The sequence below is a fragment of the Fulvia fulva genome, chromosome 3 (assembly GCF_020509005.1).
Source record: "Fulvia fulva chromosome 3, complete sequence".
Classification (NCBI taxonomy): domain Eukaryota; kingdom Fungi; phylum Ascomycota; class Dothideomycetes; order Mycosphaerellales; family Mycosphaerellaceae; genus Fulvia; species Fulvia fulva.
In genome coordinates, this window is record NC_063014.1 from 5,935,626 (window position 1) to 5,955,689 (window position 20,064).

Here is a 20,064-nt window from a genome sequence, read left to right on the forward strand (position 1 = left end):
TGGGAGCTTGTCCTCGCTGTTAAGTGTAGACTCGAGGTGGAAGAATTCGCACAAGGTGGAAGAATCCGCCTTTCATGCCAATGCTACCCATCTGCGAACCCTCTCGCACAAGTGTCTGCCACAATCTGAGTCTTGGATGGGCTTCCTCGGTGGCTCGAATCCAACTCTGAATGCGCTCTTGCATCCACTTCGCGTCTTCCTCTATCAACGCATTTGCGGCCTTGATTTCCTGCTCTCTCACGCGCCATGGACGATAATTAGCGGCGTCGAATCCAGGTAGTCTGGTAGCAGTGACCTGGATCTGAGCATCTAATCCCTTGAAAGATATCCTGAAAGCCACCGGAACCGCATAGGGTCTCGCTCGACCATCTACCGCGGGCAGGTGCTTCCGACACAGACCGACCACCTCAATCCGATTAATGAATACAACATTGTCGCCAAGGCCGTCGAGCCAGCGGATCGTCTTGCGGTGGGCGGGGGCGGTATCGAATCGCACGGCGAATGTGTTGGAGGTGTAGAACATCTCGCGGGTTTCGGCCCTGATCTGGTCATGGTGGTGGTCAGTCTAACCTCCTGTCTGCTCTTTCTGCGCTTTACTACCTGGCGACACACTTGTGTCACAGCCAATGCGATCTTGAGGGAGGAGCCATATGGTGGTGCACCGTATAGTACGATCGGGAGACAGTGAAGTGGCGCGCCATAATCTATGGCAAACTCCCAGATTCGGTTCCTCAGCTCTGCTGGCAGTGCTAGTAGATGACACGCCACTCTGTCTGGTCTCGAGTGGTTGGGCGCCATGCTGTCGTCTCGGTGTTGGCGAGATGTTGGCGAGAAGGAAGGGGTCGCACAATGGTGGGAAAGTAATGATCTTGCATCCAAGAAGTAAGCAAACGCTAATGCCGATCTTCACATGCAGGGTCCAAAACGCCTGTCGGATCCCTGTTGCTTCTGAACATCACCGCTGGCTGGTCTAAAAGCCAGGCGCCCAGCGCTTCAGATCGACGCGCGCCAGATGTCTGCTCCACTCAAGCACATGACTCCATATCTCAAATCCTCGACCCTGGGCATTGGTATACTCCATCGTGGCCACAATACGCCTCTCCATGCTCTGCGCATCAGCTGCTACCTGATCATGCAGCATCTGGACGGACTCGTCGGAGTGTCCAGTCAGCATCAGCCCTCCCGCTTCACCGGCTACCTTGACACTGGAAGGCTGTTGGACGTCGTCAATCATGAAGGTATGCTTCATGTGCATGGTTTGCAAATGAGAGCGATCGACCCAGCCCATCATCGCAATGGCGTGCCCTTCGAACTCGATCTTCCTGATGTCGGCAGCATGCGGGCCGGCGGCGTCCACGACGTTGCAGAGAGCTAAGCGAGCTGCGCGATCTGTGAGCTTGGCAGCGAAGGTATTCAGCGCGAAGTAGAGCGAGAGCGACTCGGCGCGGATCTGGATCACATTTAGTAGCCCCTCGGCCAGATCATATCATGAGTGACTCACCTGCTGAGAGACTCGAGTGATCGGGGGCGAACCTCTCAGGGCTTCGTGTGTAGGTCCTAAAGGTCCATAAAGACGAGTCGTCTTGGAGAAGAGGACCTTCTCATGCGAGACGAGAAGCTCCCAGATGAGGTTGCGGATCTCTGCAGGAAGTACCAGGAGATGGCAGGTTTTGCTTGATGCGTTCGTGCTGGAGGGTGGCATTGTGCTGTATATTGTGTACTCGGATGTGAACTTGGTATGTTTAGATGCAGCGTTGCTCTGCAGCATTTTGAGAAGATCTATAAGGCCCGCAGCTCGTGGGTGATCTGCGGTCGTCACATGGGAGCTTGGCAACGGCTCATACGCGCTGCGGACGGCGTTTGCATCATTTCACGTTTCAGCTGCTGGACAGCTCGCTTTGATCTACACGCACGGAGCTATCGTGAGCTTCACTTGCACAACATCTTCCGACCGCAACTTTACCTTCAACCACAAACAAACACCAACACCAAGCATACAATGGGGAACAGCACAAGCAAAGCCGCCCGTGAGCTCGAGGTCGAGATCCAAGGTACACTCCATCACATTGTGCAACAGTCTGTCTGACTAACTTGAACGTAGCTGTTCGCCAGCCCTCTCCGTTTGTCGAAGTGCTTGAGTTCGCGATCATGGCCGTCGAAAATGATGTCAAGAGGCGACACCAGGAGATCACGAAGCAAGAGATACACTGCCTCGATACCAAGGAGACATTCGTCGCATCCATGCAGTTGGGTCTGGAGTGCTACCACCACGTGGAGGCCAGAGCATGGGCGGAGACTCAGGTAAGCCTCGCACCACCAATTAGTGACATTCGATGTGGAGGCACCTCGACTCGCAGCACTCTCGCGCCCGTTGATGCTCTTGTCACAGCGCGTGTGTCGGGTATGACTGACAGATCTCATAGGGAATGGAAGCGATGAAGACTTTGGAGAGCAGCAAGGCCGACTTGAAGTTGCTGGAAGAGCAGCTGTTGTCTTTCAGGATGAGACTATGCGAGGAGAAGGCGAAGATTGAGAGGCGGGTGGTGGCGGTGCAGCAGAGACATCAGGAGCAGAAGCAGGCGAAGGAGGCAAAGAGACAGGCTGAGCCATACGCACCCACTAACCAACAGTTCTTCAGGCTTGGATACCATGTCTCGGCCGATGCCGCCGCGAGCGCCGGACATTTGGGTAAGTGAACCAAAGTTGGCGAGTCGAATCGGAGTTGGCAAGGTGAATCTAGGCTGGCAACGCGAAGACCTACAGGAGACAGTTCTTTGTTGGCGCCTTGGATTCCATTACAATTTTATTGTAACCAGCACAATAACACGTAGAGCCGACACAATAACACACAACCCTAATGACTGCACGTTCTAAACTCATATACGCCGCATCGTGCCTTCACCTCCTGAAATCATCTCTACCACTAGCTGTCCAACTCGACACACACAAGCACGATGCCCACCCTCCAAGAAGTCCGCGAAGATCTCATCACACTCGAACTACGCCGCACAGCGCTTGGGCGCCAGGTTGAAGAGGCATATCTGGTCGAGTCAGACTGCTACCGCAAGGCCTACGACACCCCAGATGGTCTCAGGCGGCTGAGAGAGGCACGCGAGAACCACGAATTTCTGAAACAACAGCTGACGAAAGTAGTGACCGCATATGCGAAGTGGGAGAAGATGGAGAAGGACCTGCTCGACGCAATGCCACGAATACACAGTCGCCCACTTCCTGCCGCGCCGTCTCCTTTCGCTCGTCTGATGAGATGGTTCATGCCTGAGATGCAGTACGGTCCTCCGCCACCACAGGAACCACCCACGCCACCTCCTCGCTCTCCACTTCGTCGAGAGGATCATCCTAGTAGCTCCCATACTGCACCGCCTCCACCACATCACCCCGCTCCAGCTCCACCTCCACCAGCACGATCATGGCCCGGACAGCCCACCCTCGCCCAATGGCGAGACCAATGTGCCGCGTGCTTCGCAGACTACGCAGGCATAGAGAAGTTCCCAACACCTCCTTCCAACTCACTCTGTTACAACCAGGCATGCAATGAGCAGCACCGAAAGCTACCGCTCTGTAGCTGCCAGATTCGCCACACGTTGGCTCAGGTGCCCGGTTTGAATTTGAAAAGGGAACGGAATGCCTGGCATCCGGATAAGTTCGCGGCGTGTAGAGAGGATAAGAGGAAGGAGTTTCAGGAGATGGCGACGGAGACTTTTGTTGTTGTTATGGAGATGCTTAAGGTGGCGTGAGTGAATTTGGGGTGGAGGAGGGTCGGCGTTTGCACGGGTGTTCACTCACTTTTTGGAGATTGGCACATGACACATTTCCATTTAATCACCAAGTTCCTTTTCCCTCAAAATTTCCATTCCCTCAGTCCGACTCTCCACAACCACCAGACTTGTCGCGATGCACTGCAGCGTCAAAAAACTGCGCGCAGGCATCCGCCTGGCCGAGCAAGATGCAGCAGCATGGAGACAAAGGGTCGACGAAGCATACTTGGTCGCACGAGACTGGTCCTCAAAAATCTACGACAAGTCTGACATCAGGCGGTGTAGCGAAGCATGGGCGGCTCATGATCGAGCTGATCAAAAGCTGTCTCGATTTCAGGAGGCTATCAGACTGTTGAACGAGATGCTCGAGGATGAACTGCTTCGCACTTCTGCTGGCGATTCAAACTTTCCATGGCCAGACATTCAAGAGGTGGGCATGTTTGTGTACGACGTTCTCACACTGGCTTTTGCCGTCTTCTGCTGGGTCCTCGTGTGTCTGCTTGGGCTCAACACCTCGACTTCGCCGGACTCTCCACGAGAGCAGACGCCACAAACACCACCACGACACGCCACCCCTCCACCAAAGTATGAGCAACCAGCTCCGGCCTTTCAACCAAATCCTCAAGACGCAATAGTCGCCTGGCGCACCAAGGTCGAGATGATGTCGGCAGACTACGCAAGTCTGGAAAGCTTCCCCTCTCCACCGACCACCGTCCGATGCACCAATGCCAAGTGCCATGCCGAACAACATCGTGCACTCCCAGTCTGCGAGTGCAACGTTCGTGCGGCGTTTTGGCGGGTCCCGGGCCTCGATCCGATGGAGGAGCGAAGGACTTGGCATCCGGACAGATTTTCGGCATGTGAGGCGGATAAGAGGGAGAGGTTCAAGGCTATGGCGAGGGAGATGTTTGTGGTGGTTGATGAAATGTTTCGATTGAGCTAGGGTGATGAAGTGAGGGTTGGAGAGATATGATCAGAAAGACAGAGTTGTGTTGGAAGGTTGTATTAGCATTGTACAGTACGAACGTAACCACGAGAACATCAGCCTGGTCCTAACATGTAGCTCCCGAGTCTACGATCAAGACCACTGAACTTACTTAGTCTCCTTATCATTCAAGGGGGCGAACAGAATCTCATCCTCCTCCATCCTCTTCCTGAACAACATGGATGTCAACGCTTCCTTACCATCCTTAGTATCCTCTCCCGCAGCGGCCGCGATGAACCTAAGATGGTACAAAGTTAGCGAGTGGTAATCATTCTTCATGCGTTCCACATACCTGATCAAGAGTTTGTCGATCACAGATACTATGCGCTTCGCTTTCTCGGCCTGAGAGATCTGTTGGGCTCTGATGGCTTGAGCAGATTTCTTGGATTCCTTGGGAAGGGTCTCGATGATGTAGTTCATACCGGCTTTGGTGAGGGTGATTGGGCTCTTCCGAAGGACTTCGAGGTGAGCAGCGAGGCGGCGGACTCTTCTGTGGACGACTTTGCTGAATTCGTCGTAGCTTACGTCTTTGGTGGATGTTTGTTTGGGTGGTTCCGACGTGGACTCTGATGCAGCTTCGATGGATGTTGGTATGTCAGTTGTTCGTTTCTCGTTCTTGATCTCGAAGTAGTGATTTGAGATACCTCCCACGGTTCGGTGTGGGAAATGTTCGGCAATGGCTGCCCATGGCAGTTGTAACACCTCCTTGAGGTGTTTGAGTGACCTGTCCTCCTCGTCTGACCAAGCCTGACGACCACGTCCGTGTTTTAAAGGCTTGAGGCCTCGACGACGTCTTTCGTTGTTGATCTCAGAGAGGGTGCGCTCAACACTCATGCCAGTCTCGTCACTTCGACGTACTAGGGCCATATGAATGCGAGAATCGAAGCAAGGTATTTTCATTTCAGGAGCTCCCCGCCAAGCAAGTTCGTTGATCCTGCTCACTATCTCGGTGACGTTGAAATGCCTAACTACGAAAAGAGCGTAGTCGTAGGCACTTTCCTTTGGATCGAGACGGCAGATCTCCGCGGGAGTGAGGGTGATCGGTAGTCCTCTTCGTTGAAGGTAGCGGTCCAAAAGGGGGCCATGATCGTATTGCGGTTGGTCTAGCATGATTAGTTCGGTCTGTGGCGTTCTGAACGAGAGTTAGGTTGTAGGATTTGGAGCTGGGTGATCTGTAGCCTGTGTCAAACTTTGCCAGCAAAGGTGACGTTGGTATGAGTTTTTGTGAGGTGAGGTCGCAGCTGGAGCATCAAGAGAGCATCGTTATGTACAAGCATGTTATACACTTGCCAAAGGCTCAATCCTCTAGCACAAAAGACCATGTAGGACGGTCAACAAAACTCAATGTACACCGTACAATGAAGCGTACCCACTGCGATGTTCGAAACTCAAGGTAACAGTTCAGAACAATAGCCTTGTGCCTTATCATGACGCTGGACAATGGATTGTCTGGAAGGAGCTTTTTTGTCTGTCCACTCTATTTTCCCTTGTTCGTGACTAGCTTCAAGTAAATGCCTCATCATGAGTACTACAACGAAGCGCTCGGCATCAAGGAGCTTTGCCGTTGCCGGGCATTGTCGGTCTGTATGTTCCTCCACTATTGTAGGGAGTATATGCCGGTGAAGACGGCTGGCCGTAAGGAGGAGCGTAGGCGGGCTGGGTCGGCTGGTATGTTCCTGTACTTCCACTGCCGTACGAACCTTGGTAAACAACGCGAGTGTACGCCGATGAGGACTGTTGGCCGTAGAGAGGAGCGGGATCAGGCTCTTTCGGCTCCGTCGGCTTGTCTGAGTCTTTGTACACGGGCCGGAAGGGCATAGGGTTAGGGTTGAAGGGGTTGGCAACAGGCTTCAACGCTAATACGTCTTCGGACTCCTTAGATTCGGTGCTTTGATTGTCGTCGTCGCTTGGATTCGTATCTTGACCCTCAGAACCTGAGTCGCCCGTTTCGCGGTCTTCGCGTTCACCCAGCTCGTCTAAGTCGACCGAGCCATCGTGCGCGTCTTGGTCATCATCATTTTGTGCCTCTCTGTCAGCTCCGCCGGCATTGGATCCTTGATCATCATCTTGATCATAATCATCCGGTGCCTTGCCGTCAGCTCCGCTCCCATTGGGGCCTTGATCCTCGTCTTCATCAGCATCACTCTCATCGTCATCTGGAGGAGAAGTGACCTGGACCGACTCCAAGAGGTCCAAGTTGAGTCGTTGCAGTCTCCTGCGAAGCCTGTCATGATCGTCCTCTCTAAGCTCGAAATGCTTGCACAGATCTTCCAAAGTCACGGCTTCTTGGCCTCTCGCCTCGTAATACTCGATCAAATCTTCATCGCTAGGCAGTGAGGATTCCTCGAATGCAGTGCCCTCTTCCAACTGCTCGAGCAGTCTGCCATGAATGATTTCAGCCGTCTCGGAGATGTCAAAGTGTTCGCGAAAGTCGGACAAGGTTATTTGCGTGCCGCGACGCTCGTCCAGATACTGCCGCACCCGACTATTGCTTGGTAGTCGTTCGACGACAATATAGTCGAGCCCCTGCAAGAAACTGAGGAATCTGTTGTAGCGTTGGGCATCACTTGGGAAGATCTTGAATCTCTTGCAGAGCTGAGCTATGGTGACTGGAGCTGTAGTATCATCTCGTAAGGCGTAAAACTCCTTGACGTCGCGCTCCGGTGGCAGATCTGATGGAGCCACATCTGGATTGCGACGCAGTGGCTTGATCTTCCGCGGTTGCTGAGAAGGACCAACCGCTTGATCTGTTGGTGGCACCGCAGACTTGGCGGCAGGTCTCTCGGCAGTGATCTTGCTTTCAGCTTGCTTTGGAGGCTTGGAGTAGTCCGGCTCGGGAGCATTCGAAGATGACGCGGCCGCGCGGCCGCCGACCACCTCTGCAGCAACGCTTTGTGCGGCAGTCGATGCGTCTACGACTGGTGGCTGGGAGCTCTGTGGCGGTAGGCCATGCGCGGCGCGGTGCTCCTGGCTTTCTTGCTGGAGAGCGCGAGCAATCTCATCCTCACTGCCAACATCGAAGCCATCGCTCTGCGGCTCCTGTGTGGTGGGAGGGCGCATCGCAGGCGGAGTAGGCGCGCCACTGCTTCCAAACCAGCCAGCAGTAGTCTGTGCTACTGGGTTGTCGGCCTCGTTCGCCTGGTCGATGGGCTGAATCTGCGCGGTCGCGTCGTCAATCTCCATCCCATCGCCTCCCTCCACGCCTTCCATCTCTTCACCCGTGGCTTGGCTATCTAAGCTCTGCCCGGGCACTTCATCCGCTGAAGGTTGAGGCTGAGTCCAGGGCTGCGTAGGCGCGCCCTGCATTCCAAGCTGCTTGTGCATATCATTGAGCTGTTGCTGCGCAGCGGCCACCTGGCCATCCAGTACTTTCATGCGGCCTTGAGCTCTCCGGTATTGCGTCACCATGTCGCGCTTCGTAGAGTCAAAGTCTTCCTGGAGCTGACTCTTCTCCTTCTTCTTCTGCTCCAAGTCTTGGTCAAGAAGGGCCTGAGCCTGTTGCTTACTCTTTAGCTCCTTATCGAAGTTTGCGTCGACAGCTCGTCTCTGCTTCTCTACTTCGTTATCGAGGTTCTCGAGATCTTGTCGCTTCTTCTCCTTCAGCTCGTCCTCCATACTTCGAAGATCTTGTTGTCTTTTCGTCTTCAGGTCATCCTCGAGGTCCTTGAGGTTCTTTCGTTTCTTTTCCTCAAGCTCGTCCTCGTAAGCGACTGTACGAGCGCTCTGCTCTTGCTCCAGCTTCGAGTCAAGCTCGTCCTTTGCCATACGAGCCTTCTCTTCGAGTTCGTTCTTCTGAGCAGCTGTACGAGCGCTCTTCTCTTGCTCCAGCTTCGACTCAAGTTCCTTTTGCGCCTTACGAGTCTTCTTCTCGAGCTCTTCGTCAAGCGACTTGAGTGATTTGCGCGTCTCCTTCAATTGAGCCTCGAGGGAGCTGAGATCTTCTTGAGCAGCAGCCTTTCTCTTCGTCAGCCCATCGAGCTCATCTTTGGTGGCTCCAAGCTCCTTCTTCGCAGCGTTGGTCAATGTCTGCGCATTCACAGCCTCGCCTTTGGCGAGATCTCGCTCATCGGTCGCGGTCTTCAGTCTGTTCTCCTCATTTGACAATTCGCTGCTGATGTTCTTGAGCTTCGCCTCGGCCACCTCGAGCTCCTGTTGCCTTGTCGCCAAATCAGCTGTCGTAGTCTTCAGCTGCTGCTGTGCCTCACACAAGTCTCTTTCGTCAGCGGCTGCATCTCGTGGCGGGCTTCTTGTTGGGATTGGTGCAGATTGGGCTGCGCTGAGACTGGTGCTCAGCCTCCTGAGATTGCGCTCCTCTCTACTGAGTCTGCGAATCTCGTTCTGGGACCTCGTTGCACGGTCTTCGAACAGTTGCCTCTCGATCTCTGCGAGACGTGTCTTTTCTTTCTCTTCCTCGAGTTGTCTCTCCAGCCTCTCGATTGTCTTAGCCGGGTTCTCACGTCCAAAGCCTGCAAAGTTCTGGTCCTCCTGCTCGGCCGAGGAATCACTTGAGCCTGGTGGCGTGTCTTTCTTGGCTGTGCTGTCTTTCTTGGCTGTGCTGTCTTTCTTCGTTGTGCCATCATTCGTGGTTGTGCCATCGTTCGTGGTTATGCCATCCTTCTTGGTCGCGCCGTCCTTCTGAGATGTGCCGTCTTTCTTAGGTGTGTCATCCTTCGTGGTCTCGTCATCCTTCGTAGTAGTGGCGTCCTCCTCGCTAGTGCCGTCCTTCCTGAGTGGTGTTTCTGTCTCCGTCTGAGTTTCCTTATCAGCAGTGCGATCGTGGTCCTGAGCATTCCAATTCCACCAGAACGCCGTGAGCACAGCATTGACAGTGCCAATGCTGGCACCGATCACAAATGCTGTCACGCATTGATGCATCGTGGCGCTGGTCAAGGTGGTGTTATGATCAGTAGACGGCAACTTCGAGGTTGCAAGAGATGGAGTGTTGTTTTGCAAGTTCTGATAAACGACAATGAGAGAAATCGCATCTAGCAGGTGTAATTTTGCGACAATAACAAAGAAAGTCGCCATTGTTTGCTTAAGCGAGGCGCATGTGTCGCGGGTGAGTTTGGGATGGCCATTCACCTACAATTGTTCACGGTCGTGGCAGTCGTCAATAGGTCTACAATACCAGCCATGCGTCCAGAGAAATGAAACCCAAGTACGTGTACACCATGGTGCGTGTTGACCTGACGCGATGTATGTAGAAGCCCTTGCCATACACATCTCCTCGGAATCCCGTCTCTTGGCCAATATGACCTTCCATCACGTAGTGTCTCATCTCCATGGCTATACTGTTTGACTACCCAAGATATGTCTTTCACATTCAGTCTTGCCATATCGAGATCGGGGCGCGGCTAGGAGAGCAGAGGGAAGAGCGTTGTCGGTCTCGCGCAGATGTTGCTACACCTATGGAGGGCTTTATATCAAACGGATCGAAGACGAGACGCTATCGCAAGCCGGAGTACTAGGTGATGTTGATGCTATTGCATCAGAGAAGAGCTGCTGTTGAAGTCGAATTTGAGGTAAGGGCTGGAATGTGAGACAAAGCTAGGCTGCTTCGGACAACGTGTGGGGGTCAGCACTCATATCGCTGTCGGCGAATCGCTACTTGCCATGGGTCACCATAGCCAAAAGTAAGTGCGATGCACACACTCTTGTTCAGAGTCTGCATTGACCATACCGAGCACTAGCTGTGAGCATCGTCAACCTGAGCAACCAACTGCAGAGCATCGAAACAAGATGCTATCCCCTGCACGCCATTCAGCTCCGTCACCTTTCCTCCTATGACGACCTTTCGACTCATCCCTAAAATATCAACCCCAACTTCAAGAACCCCGGCTCCTCCTCCGCCCTCTTCCTCAAGCCCAACAACTCCTCAACATCCCACTGCGCCCAAACCAGCCGCCCATGCAAGAAATCCGCCTCATTCCCAGCCAACCACACCGCAAAGTCTCCCGGCAACTTCTCATCCTCCCACGGGAAATCCGCCTCCCCATACCCCGTCTTCCTCGCCATGTCCGTCAGAATCGTGCCCGGAGGCATACTCATCAGTCTCACCCCATCGGTCTCTGGCGAGTACTCCGCCGCCATCGCACTCAGGACATGCAAGAACCCCGCCTTAGATGCGCCGTAGCCTACCTGACCGGGCAGAGTGACGTGTGCAGCGCCCGAGGAGACGTTGATGACGGTCTTGTTGGAGGGAGAGGGTTGGGAGATGTAAGCGCGGACCATGTCGTAGCAGGCGAGGATGTTGGTTGTGAAGGTCTCGTCGAATTCGGCGGGGTCGATGGAGGTAGATTTGACGTGTTTGTGAGAGGCTGCGGCGCTTAGGACCAGGACATCGATGGGCCCGACGGAGGAGAGGACTTCAATCATGCGTGGACGGTCGGACTGTGTGTTAGTAGTCGGCTCCATGGCAGGCGCTGGTTTGGTTGACTGACCTGTCACGCCGCCTGTGATCAACACAGTCTTGCCTTCTCCCTTGAACTGGGCATTCGATGGCGAGATGCGGTCATAGGTCTGGGTGTGGTATGTCTTGACCGGACGTGGCAGATCTGCGATGGAAGGCATTTTGCTGCAGGAGGGTTGATGTGTTCTCCGTCGATGTTGCTTTCTCGTGCTGTATTGCCGGGTCCTCAGTCGATCGTGTTGCTGGAAGGTGATCTGGAAGTGTTTGACGTTTGTGTTTGTAGCTGCTGTTGGGGTGAGGTTCGAGGAGCTCGACTTATATCCCACACTGCAGGTGCATCGCTTCGTTTGCAATCGCAACTTAGGCGCCAGTTTTCGCTACATGATCGGGATGATGACCAATGGCCAAGTCCGACGGCATGAGCTCGAAGCACTTCTCCTTCATGATTCCATGTGCCAAATAGCACAACCGTTGTCCACATCTGCTTGAACAATCCTTTGAAGGAATGATACCTATCACAGCCTAAGCTCTGCTGTACAGATCGGGCATAGTGGTACGACAAGCTGAGAGATACCCGGCACAAAGAATGCACAAAGCTTGTGGCTGACAGAGAAAGCACTCATAAGTGACGAGATTGTACTCACGTGGCGATGCTGTGTACCGCTGACTGTGCAGTCTGGAAGACCTTGGCTCTGCACTCCTGTGTCCGAAGCTGCAGGTAGCGCTTCGCAGCAAAGCGCGGTCTACAGGTGGAGAGTCTCCCGTCGTGGAACAGGCAGCAACGGTGTATGTCTCATTCTTTTGCTCGAGGCGCTTCCTTTCACGAGCTTGCGCCGACGGCCTTGCAGATCCTGTCTCCATGTTGGAGTAATGCTCTCTTGTGTCCTGATCTCTCCAGACATCGTTGTTCGTATCCTCATCCCCAGATCTCTTCTACTCACACCTATCGACGGAGGGACGACAGATGTCTGTCCCGGCAGACCAGTCATCGATATGAGTGATGTTTCGGTGACCATGTGTGGAAGATGTTTTTGGCCGCGGACATGTCTGACTGTCCGAGCTCGTGCCTGGAGTTCTCTACGCTGATTGGTTGCGCACTATCTAGATCCGATGGCCGGGATGGATGATGCATGACCATTGACCCGTCATGTCGATACTGTACCACGTCCCTGTCACTCCCTGATGCTTCGTGTCTCCTTCCTCTGCTCCCGAATCTTGTCAAGCCAACCTCTCGTACAGAAGTAGCGCTGCCAGCCGATATCGACTCGTCACATTCGCTTCAGCCCTCGTTTCGTGCCCATCCCACCCCAATGGCTATCCACCCCGAGCTCTTGGCCACGCCCGCGACTTCGATCGAACGCGTCGAAGCATGGACGGCTGCAGATACAGTCTCCCAGGTTGCTGACGCTCTGGGAGCGACAAGCATCTCTGCAGGCTCACCGCGACCGGCGCGAGGTACTCACGTCACCATCGACATTCCTCTCGACGAGCGTCCACTTCCAGTCCAACATGCGCCACCGCGACCCAAGATTGAAGCCGTGCATACTGTGTACAAGCGACGCGAGCCAATTCGCCGTGATAGTCAGAACAGACGCGAAGCTCTGCTCAAGGGCAAAGAGGGCAGCAGACGCCGGCAACGATGGGAGAACGATCGTCTTCTGAGCAACCCCCACGCCGAACCGCCACTCCCTAGCGATTGGCAAGTGCAGCCCACATATCCAGTCCACCGCGTGCCGTACATACTCGCTCCTCTGTGGGATGCCGAATACGCCAAGTCCGCGAGAGATCGTCAAAAGCGCGCCGAGGCAGCCAGAGTACCAGCATCGAAAGACGAGGCGGCCGCGAACAAGGTCACATCTGACCTTCGGGCGAAGCTGAAGAAGTCGAGAGGCGCAAAGGGTCTTCTGCAGAACCTAGAAGAGGAAGTGCGCGGCTTTGTTCAGCAATGGGACGAGAAGCAGAAACAGATGGAGAGTGACGGCCTCATCGATCCTGACAGTGAAGATGAAGAGATCGTGTTCGTCGGCAGGAATGGTGCCATGTCCGATGAGCGCAAGAAGGAGAAGGAGCAGCAAGCCCTGGAGAAGGACAAGCTCATCTTTGAGAGTCTGCTTGACGATCATGGCGCTGCCTTTGGCCGGTATCTGGTGCATTCCATCGCTGCATACGTGAGTATTCTCTGTGACGTGATTATGTTGTGGCGAGACATGCCATGTCTGACATGTGATAGTACGGTCTCAAGACATGGTCTGTAACCACTGGCAATCCTGCTCGGAGAGAAGCGTACGTCGGCCTGAAGATCGATCCCAAGACACGGCGACCGAGTCTTACAAGAAGTGAGATGCCACGGCCGCTGTATGCAGTAGTTTGAGAGTGAGTGAATTGAGTGGTTTAGTTGTGGTCTTTCTTCTCGAGTCGCATATTTTACATACAGCTAGGCAGCCAGGCAGCAGCGCACGGGCGCTAGACATACGGTGAATACATTAGAGGCAGGCGCGCAAGCTTCACATGAACGCCACCAACTTTATGTCTCACAATTCCTGAAACACGCGCACGCGCTACAAGTAACATTTCATGTGCAGCATTGAGCCTTCTCACAAAACTTCGGGTTTTCAACACCAACACAGACGCAATCATCAACCTCACATCACCACAATGTGTCAAATCTGTTCCATCAAAGAGGCCGCCGCAAAGGAGCGCTGGCCTAAGCCAGTCGAAGCCAGCAAGAAAGATCTCATCTTCCTCGTCGACTCCATCCACACCGAGTACATCCAGTACAACAACGTCAAGCGAAGCACTCCCAATGCGCCACCTCCAGATGCCCTTCTCGATCTCTGCCGGATGCTCTCGGATCAGCTCGACGCTTTGGAGGTCGACCGTGAGGCGTGGTGGACGAGCCCGGAGAAGAGGGCGATGAGGCAACGCCTGGAGGCCGACCTGGATCAGAAGAGACTGAGTGCGTTGCATAAGATCAATAACAGTTGCATTGAGAGTATTGAGGGGTTGAGTGCGAAGTTGGTGAGTGCTGGAGAACCCGACGTTGATGGGTTCGAGCTGATCAGATTGAATTTGCAGGGCGGCTTCGTGAAGTGGAGCTTGAACATGAACGGTGGTGTGTGGGAGTTGATGAATGGTCATAAGGTGGCTGGCGCATAGACTCGAGATTCCGTCATGAGTATCAGCCGCATCAAGAGCGCATCCTTGTATCGCTCTCGCATCATCAAGGCATACTGAGCTACACACCAACACCATACAGACAGGGCACGACAGATGCGAGCCCACGAACAATCGTCCTTTTCAAGGCAATGGGCCTTTGGCCTGGGATGCTGAAGTTGCGCAGAGGAAGGAGCGCGTAGAGAAGATCCCACCATCACGCTTAGCTGACTTGCCAACACATAGTATCATTACTCTGCTCACAACTTATGCGCCCCTCCACACATCTCCTCCTCATACTCCAGATCCGGTTGGAACTCACAGTACAGCGCCTCTGGATCACTCGCCATCTCAAAGGTATACCTCGCCGACTCATCCGGCGCATAGACCTTCGGAATCCCATTCGCCGCCGCCGCCTCAACCTGCAGTTGCACCTCACAGCTCCGCTCCATGAGTGTGTACAAATACGCCGCCTCATCGACCGTCTGCCCAACGGTCAACAAGCCGTGGTTCCTCAGGATCATGCCCTTGCCCTTTGGACCGAGGGCGGCAGCGAGGCGTTGTCCTTCTTCTTCTGTGAATACTACGCCGCCAAAATCCTATCCATTCATGTTAGTACCCATTCCTGGCCTTCCTTCCTTCCTTCCTTTGATTCTACTCACCTTATAAACCGCCTGCGCCTCCCCATAAAAATACGTAACATCCTGATTCAACATCTCCAACGGCCTCGCAAACGCACTCCACGCCTTCCCCGCCGGCGAATGCGTATGGCACGCCGCCGTCACATCCGGCCGCGCCTTATGCACCGCACTATGAATCAAGAACCCCGCCGCGTTTGCAGGTCTGCTCATATTCCCCCCAATCGCCTTCCCATCGTAATCAACCAGAATCATATCACTAGCTTTCAGCAGCCCGAAATGCCGGCCAAGCGGGTTCGTCCAGAAGGTGTGAGGATTCTCGGGGTCCCGGACGGAAATGTGGCCCGCCATGCCTTCGCAGTAGTCTTTGCGGGCGAAGACGCGGAAGGCGAGGGCCATGTGTTCGAGTGTCCATTGGCGGTGGGAGGCGAAGGAGGGGTGCTGGGGGATGCCGGGGAGGCAGGTTCCTTGGGAGATCATTTCGAGGGCTGTTTTCTTTTTCTCGGAGGTACTGGCTTTGATTTCTGAGAGGGGCTTGGTTTGGATGGGGATTGTGGCGGATTCGAGTTGGGTTATTGCTGAGGGGGCCATGTTTGATGTGGTGGTTTCTTTGATGTGCGTGGTTCGTTGGGTTCGAAGGATGATGTCGCTACGGACGAGCGTTATGTCTACAACAGCAAATGTTGCTGGAAGGCGTACAAGTTCATGAATCCTAGCTTGCACTGATAAACGATACGCCTTGCAGTGCTCGAAAAGAGCAAGTATAGGCGAGGAGTAGCTTGCCTTTTGCCGCTCGGCCAACCAGCTTGAAATGATTGTCGTCAGGTGATCGGGATGAGCTGCTACAACTTCGGCTCACTGGCCAGATCCGATGCTGTCCAGTACAACAACATTACCGGATCATTGGCATGTGACGAGGGGCACAGACCACTTCTTTGTTGCACTAAAGTTGATTGCAAGTGAAGACTGATCATGTCTTTCGTATGTAACACCGATTTTTGTTGATGTACAATACTGATACAATCCATAGAGCATTGTCGAAGCATCGATCGCGGACCTACAGCAAGCCTTGACCTCCGGATCACTTACCACTGTGGACCTGGTCGCAAAGTACCTCCACCGTATCGCAACATACGATATCCGCGGCCCATGTCTGAATTCGATCCCCATCCTGAATCCAGATGTCTTCGACGAAGCAGCAGCCTCAGATGCCAGACACGCAGCAAATCAGTCTCTCGGCCCACTGGATGGCATTCCCTACACCATCAAGGACTCGATGAAGTACAAAGGCATGACATGTTCCTCCGGCTCCCCAGCACTGGTACATCTAGTAGCGAATGAGGACTCCTTCGTAGCAGAACGCCTCCGTGCAGCTGGGGCAATCTGCATTGGCCGCACTAACACACCACCAATGATGGCGAGTGGAATGCATCGAGGCGTTCATGGGAGGGCAGAGAGTCCGTATAATCTGGAGTACCTTACCGCGGCTTTCTCATCGGGCTCGTCGAATGGATCAGGGACGTCGACTGCTGCATCGTTTGCGGCCTTTGGGCTAGGGTCTGAGACTGTGTCTTCTGGGCGCTCTCCTGCTTCGAATAATGGTCTGGGTGATTTCGCCGAGGGGAGTGTGGCCGTTGTATCCTACTTGTGATGTGATCGTGCCACATACACGGAGTGTGGAGGATATGATGGCGATTCTGGATGTGTTGACTGTGGTGGACAGGACGAAAGAGGGTGACTTCTGGCGAGAGCAGAACTTTGTCGAGGTGCCGCATGTGGAGAGGCCGAGTTCCCATCTGGATCTCAAGTCTTCGGCGTCGGGGTCGCTCAGGGGCAAACGCATCGCTGTCCCGGCGATGTATGTGGGCGGCCAGGATCCGAACGCGAAGCCCACAGTGGTTTCTAAAGATGTGATTGCTCTGTATCAGCGAGCGAAGAAGGACCTGGAGGAGTTAGGTGCAACAGTGGATGAGACGGACTTTCCCTTGGTTACGAACTACGAAGATGACTCTGTCACCGGCCATACGAACAATGTCGTCGGGTTTGAACCCGATTGGAATGGTAAAGAACGTGGCGAGCTGGTGGCTTACCTCTGGGATGACTTCCTGAAAGCGAACCACGATTCTAAGTATCCTGGTTTGAGCTCTGTCGATGGCAGTATCATGTTTCCACGTCCGCCGGGCTACATCCCAGATCGATACATGGAGCACAAGAACTTCATGAACTATCCCGGGCTGGTAGAACTCGCCAAGAACCGCGGAGCCAAGACCATCTGGGACGTCGAGGGCATAGCAAAAGCCTTACCTGCGTTAGAAGCTCAGCGAAAGCGCGACATTGAAGATTGGATGGACCAAAACGAGATCGATGTCGTAGCGTTTCCTTCAGCTGGTGATGTGGGTAAGTCTGATCTTGACACCAACGATGAGAGTGCTCGGCACGCGCTCAAAAATGGTGTCAAGTACTCCAACGGTAACAGAGCTCTGCGTCACATGGGTGTTCCTACCGTCTCTGTCACGATGGGCCTGATGCATGAGTCGAGGATGCCCTTGAATCTCACTTTTGCTGGGAAGCATGGGCAAGACTCGGAGTTGCTCAAGTATGCGTACGACTTCGAACAGCATGCGAAGAAGAGGATTGCGCCTCCTGTGACGCCGGCCCTCGAAAGTGATCAAATCGTGGATGAGCCCCGGGACATGCCGCCATCAGATCGGCCAGGTTCAAGCCGCTTTGAGCTCCGCGTAGCATCGGCGAGGAGAGTGTCGCCCAACGAAATTGAGGTCCGTGGCAGCATAGAAGGCCCCTCCAGCGAAAGTATCAAGCTGGAAGCTTATGTCGATGGCAAAGCAGTGCAGGCACCCGCGATCAAGGTTGATGGCAACAGCTGGTCCTTCAAGGATGTCTATACGCATTACCTGCCTGTCATACCACTCTATGGTGGAGTCGGCCAGGTGGTCAATCATGCGCTTGTCGTGATATTGGCAAGAGCAGCGAGCCAGGTCGCCGGTCAGCTGGTCCTGGTAGATCAGAACGCAGCACTCGAAGACTGATCGCGTTCACGTGCTAGTGGACTGGTCCTCGCGGCTCCGCATATCCCCAAGCAGGAGTCCAAGCGAGTACCAACAGGAGGCGCTCCGTCCGTGGGATGACCATCAACCTCGAGAGAATCTGGACTCCTTGGAAATGCCGGCAGCTTCCGGACTATCGGTTGGCATTCCGTTGAAGCAGCTGCGTTCGCTCCGCGGGGCTCAGATATGGCCTGTCGCACGCGCACATGTTGTGTCGCAAGATCTTGGGTCCTTGGAGTTTTCTTACTTCTTCTGAGAAGATTCAGTTTGGGCAAGAGGTCCTTTGCTCGCGTGCTCCTACGCGAATCTCAAGCGAATCCAAGCTGCAGGCTCTTCTAGCGTGGAAGCAATACTGAGACTGCCACGCGGTACCAAGAGGTGATGTTGTGATGTTGCCGTGATATTGTTGAATTCATATGAGAAGCAGCTCCCAGTCATGTGTGACGTTCTTATCCGAACACACCGCCGGCTTGGCGCTCAGCTTTGTATTTAGAGTTTTCTTAGGTAGCTTTCCTGTATCTCAGATTCACACTCGCCAAGGTTCTCACATCTGGTAGCTTCCCTTCCTTTCAGCCTTTCTATCAGGTTGAATCAGCCTATAAGTGAATCTCCTAAGCTGTAAGTCTCTAACTTACGCCTCAGTCGGACCTTAGTACTAAAGCTAAGCGAGGTAACCTTACTAACCTTATCTTAGCTCCTACGAACAGGGCGGGCTACTTAAACCTTTAGTATAGAGGATACTAACTAACACCCTAATCAAGGCGGTTATTACCTACCGGATTAGTAAGGTTTCGCTACTTATCTAGTCGGAGAGGGCCTAGCCTATAGTCGTACCCTAGGCGATAACTACGCGGCTTAGCCTACTAGCCTAAACGATACCTTTAGGGCCACTTAGGCTATACCCCTAGCTACTCGGTCGTACCGCCGCCCTGACCGCGATAGCGACGCGGAGATAGATAGGGCGGACTACCTAGACGAAGATAACTTTGGCCTATATAACGAGCTAGCTAGTAGAGGTAAGGCGCCTAGGATAGGGGATCCCCCTATTCTAAAGTCTAAAGCTTAGAACGACGAGTACCTTAACTAGATATCGTCTATTAGAGCCTAGATTAGCCTAAAGAGAAATAGATTATTAAACGACGCCTTTCCGACCTAGAGAAACTAGAGCTCGTTAGTAGCTTCGTCGGTAGCGACTTTAACTAGTTATAGTTTAAAGCTATCGAAGAAACGCGCCTAAAACTCCCTTATCTTAGGCACGGCGATTTCGACGACATAATTACGTAGATCTCTAAGCTTATAGTCGACCTAGACTATTAGGAGCAGATCTAGCGTAAGTAGGAGACTACCCGTTAAACTAGGAGTATTAGGACCTTTATTAGGTCGCTTAGGCTAACTAGGAGCCGTATAACTCCTCTACTAGATAACTTTACCTACCTACGTAAGTTTTTAGCCGGCCTAAAGCCCGATATACTAGCTAAACTAGATAATCGTAACTTCCGAGCGACTAATACGAATATCCGCGTCTACTTCTAGTAGGCTATTATAGCCGACTAGCGACTCTATCTTAGCCGCGGAAGAGACTAGAAGCTAGCCGTAATAATATTAGCCGTCGAGAAGTTCGTAGACGGGGACACTAAAGCCTTTATAGCTCTCCGGAGCGACTTAGGTAGCTCGGCGCGCGGTAGAGGCCGCGGCGGACGTAGACGCGGGCGAGGCAATCGTAGAGGCCCCTCCGGGCGCTTAGACGAATACTATAACTATAGTAAGATAGGCTACTTCGCGCGCGACTACTCTAAGCTAAAAAAATAGAGCCTAAGACGTCTTAATCGAGGCAGACGTACTTAGGATTATTAGACACCTCTATACTCCTACCTAGAGAATCCTACTAGGATAGGACGACCCTAGCTACTAAGGGTAAGGCTTAGTAGATATAAGTAGAAGAGGATAGAGTATTGTCTTTATCTAAAGAACCCGAGTCGGAGACTAAAGAGGAGGTCGACTATACGATAGAGAGGCTAATAGCGATAGGCGGAGGGCT

The 20,064-nt window shown here is 53.4% G+C and overlaps 12 protein-coding genes across 12 annotated transcripts; 6 read left to right on the plus strand and 6 right to left on the minus strand.

Annotated features, from left to right (window-relative positions):
• Positions 1-19: 19 nt before the first annotated feature.
• On the minus strand, positions 20-798 carry CLAFUR5_08721 (uncharacterized protein; the record flags this gene model as incomplete). The annotated part of the gene is made up of 2 exons (XM_047907869.1): positions 20-544; positions 601-798. 2 exons carry the CDS (start codon positions 796-798, stop codon positions 20-22), a joined length of 723 nt encoding a protein of 240 aa, XP_047759883.1.
• Positions 799-970: 172 nt separating this feature from the next.
• On the minus strand, positions 971-1,768 carry CLAFUR5_08722 (uncharacterized protein; the record flags this gene model as incomplete). The annotated part of the gene is made up of 2 exons (XM_047907870.1): positions 971-1,450; positions 1,502-1,768. The coding sequence occupies 2 exons, from the start codon at positions 1,766-1,768 to the stop codon at positions 971-973; spliced, it is 747 nt and encodes a 248-aa protein (XP_047759882.1).
• A 231-nt stretch (positions 1,769-1,999) lies between these two features.
• Positions 2,000-2,696, plus strand: CLAFUR5_08723 (uncharacterized protein; the record flags this gene model as incomplete). The annotated part of the gene is made up of 3 exons (XM_047907871.1): positions 2,000-2,051; positions 2,102-2,301; positions 2,424-2,696. The coding sequence occupies 3 exons, from the start codon at positions 2,000-2,002 to the stop codon at positions 2,694-2,696; spliced, it is 525 nt and encodes a 174-aa protein (XP_047759881.1).
• Positions 2,697-2,954: 258 nt separating this feature from the next.
• On the plus strand, positions 2,955-3,755 carry CLAFUR5_08724 (uncharacterized protein; the record flags this gene model as incomplete). Its single annotated transcript, XM_047907872.1, has 1 exon — positions 2,955-3,755. The coding sequence occupies one exon, from the start codon at positions 2,955-2,957 to the stop codon at positions 3,753-3,755; it is 801 nt and encodes a 266-aa protein (XP_047759887.1).
• A 157-nt stretch (positions 3,756-3,912) lies between these two features.
• Positions 3,913-4,719, plus strand: CLAFUR5_08725 (uncharacterized protein; the record flags this gene model as incomplete). Its single annotated transcript, XM_047907873.1, has 1 exon — positions 3,913-4,719. The coding sequence occupies one exon, from the start codon at positions 3,913-3,915 to the stop codon at positions 4,717-4,719; it is 807 nt and encodes a 268-aa protein (XP_047759886.1).
• Positions 4,720-4,869: 150 nt separating this feature from the next.
• Positions 4,870-5,661, minus strand: CLAFUR5_08726 (uncharacterized protein; the record flags this gene model as incomplete). The annotated part of the gene is made up of 2 exons (XM_047907874.1): positions 4,870-4,999; positions 5,054-5,661. 2 exons carry the CDS (start codon positions 5,659-5,661, stop codon positions 4,870-4,872), a joined length of 738 nt encoding a protein of 245 aa, XP_047759885.1.
• Positions 5,662-6,309: 648 nt separating this feature from the next.
• On the minus strand, positions 6,310-9,636 carry CLAFUR5_08727 (uncharacterized protein; the record flags this gene model as incomplete). The annotated part of the gene is made up of 1 exon (XM_047907875.1): positions 6,310-9,636. The coding sequence occupies one exon, from the start codon at positions 9,634-9,636 to the stop codon at positions 6,310-6,312; it is 3,327 nt and encodes a 1,108-aa protein (XP_047759073.1).
• A 930-nt stretch (positions 9,637-10,566) lies between these two features.
• CLAFUR5_08728 (Short chain dehydrogenase citE) lies at positions 10,567-11,331 on the minus strand (the record flags this gene model as incomplete). The annotated part of the gene is made up of 1 exon (XM_047907876.1): positions 10,567-11,331. The coding sequence occupies one exon, from the start codon at positions 11,329-11,331 to the stop codon at positions 10,567-10,569; it is 765 nt and encodes a 254-aa protein (XP_047759880.1).
• A 1,149-nt stretch (positions 11,332-12,480) lies between these two features.
• On the plus strand, positions 12,481-13,541 carry CLAFUR5_08729 (uncharacterized protein; the record flags this gene model as incomplete). The annotated part of the gene is made up of 2 exons (XM_047907877.1): positions 12,481-13,338; positions 13,401-13,541. 2 exons carry the CDS (start codon positions 12,481-12,483, stop codon positions 13,539-13,541), a joined length of 999 nt encoding a protein of 332 aa, XP_047759879.1.
• A 203-nt stretch (positions 13,542-13,744) lies between these two features.
• CLAFUR5_08730 (uncharacterized protein) lies at positions 13,745-14,326 on the plus strand (the record flags this gene model as incomplete). The annotated part of the gene is made up of 2 exons (XM_047907878.1): positions 13,745-14,188; positions 14,246-14,326. The coding sequence occupies 2 exons, from the start codon at positions 13,745-13,747 to the stop codon at positions 14,324-14,326; spliced, it is 525 nt and encodes a 174-aa protein (XP_047759421.1).
• A 257-nt stretch (positions 14,327-14,583) lies between these two features.
• Positions 14,584-15,552, minus strand: CLAFUR5_08731 (uncharacterized protein; the record flags this gene model as incomplete). The annotated part of the gene is made up of 2 exons (XM_047907879.1): positions 14,584-14,922; positions 14,986-15,552. 2 exons carry the CDS (start codon positions 15,550-15,552, stop codon positions 14,584-14,586), a joined length of 906 nt encoding a protein of 301 aa, XP_047759367.1.
• Positions 15,553-16,237: 685 nt separating this feature from the next.
• On the plus strand, positions 16,238-18,008 carry CLAFUR5_08732 (uncharacterized protein; the record flags this gene model as incomplete). Its single annotated transcript, XM_047907880.1, has 2 exons — positions 16,238-16,530; positions 16,583-18,008. The coding sequence occupies 2 exons, from the start codon at positions 16,238-16,240 to the stop codon at positions 18,006-18,008; spliced, it is 1,719 nt and encodes a 572-aa protein (XP_047759368.1).
• Positions 18,009-20,064: the final 2,056 nt, after the last annotated feature.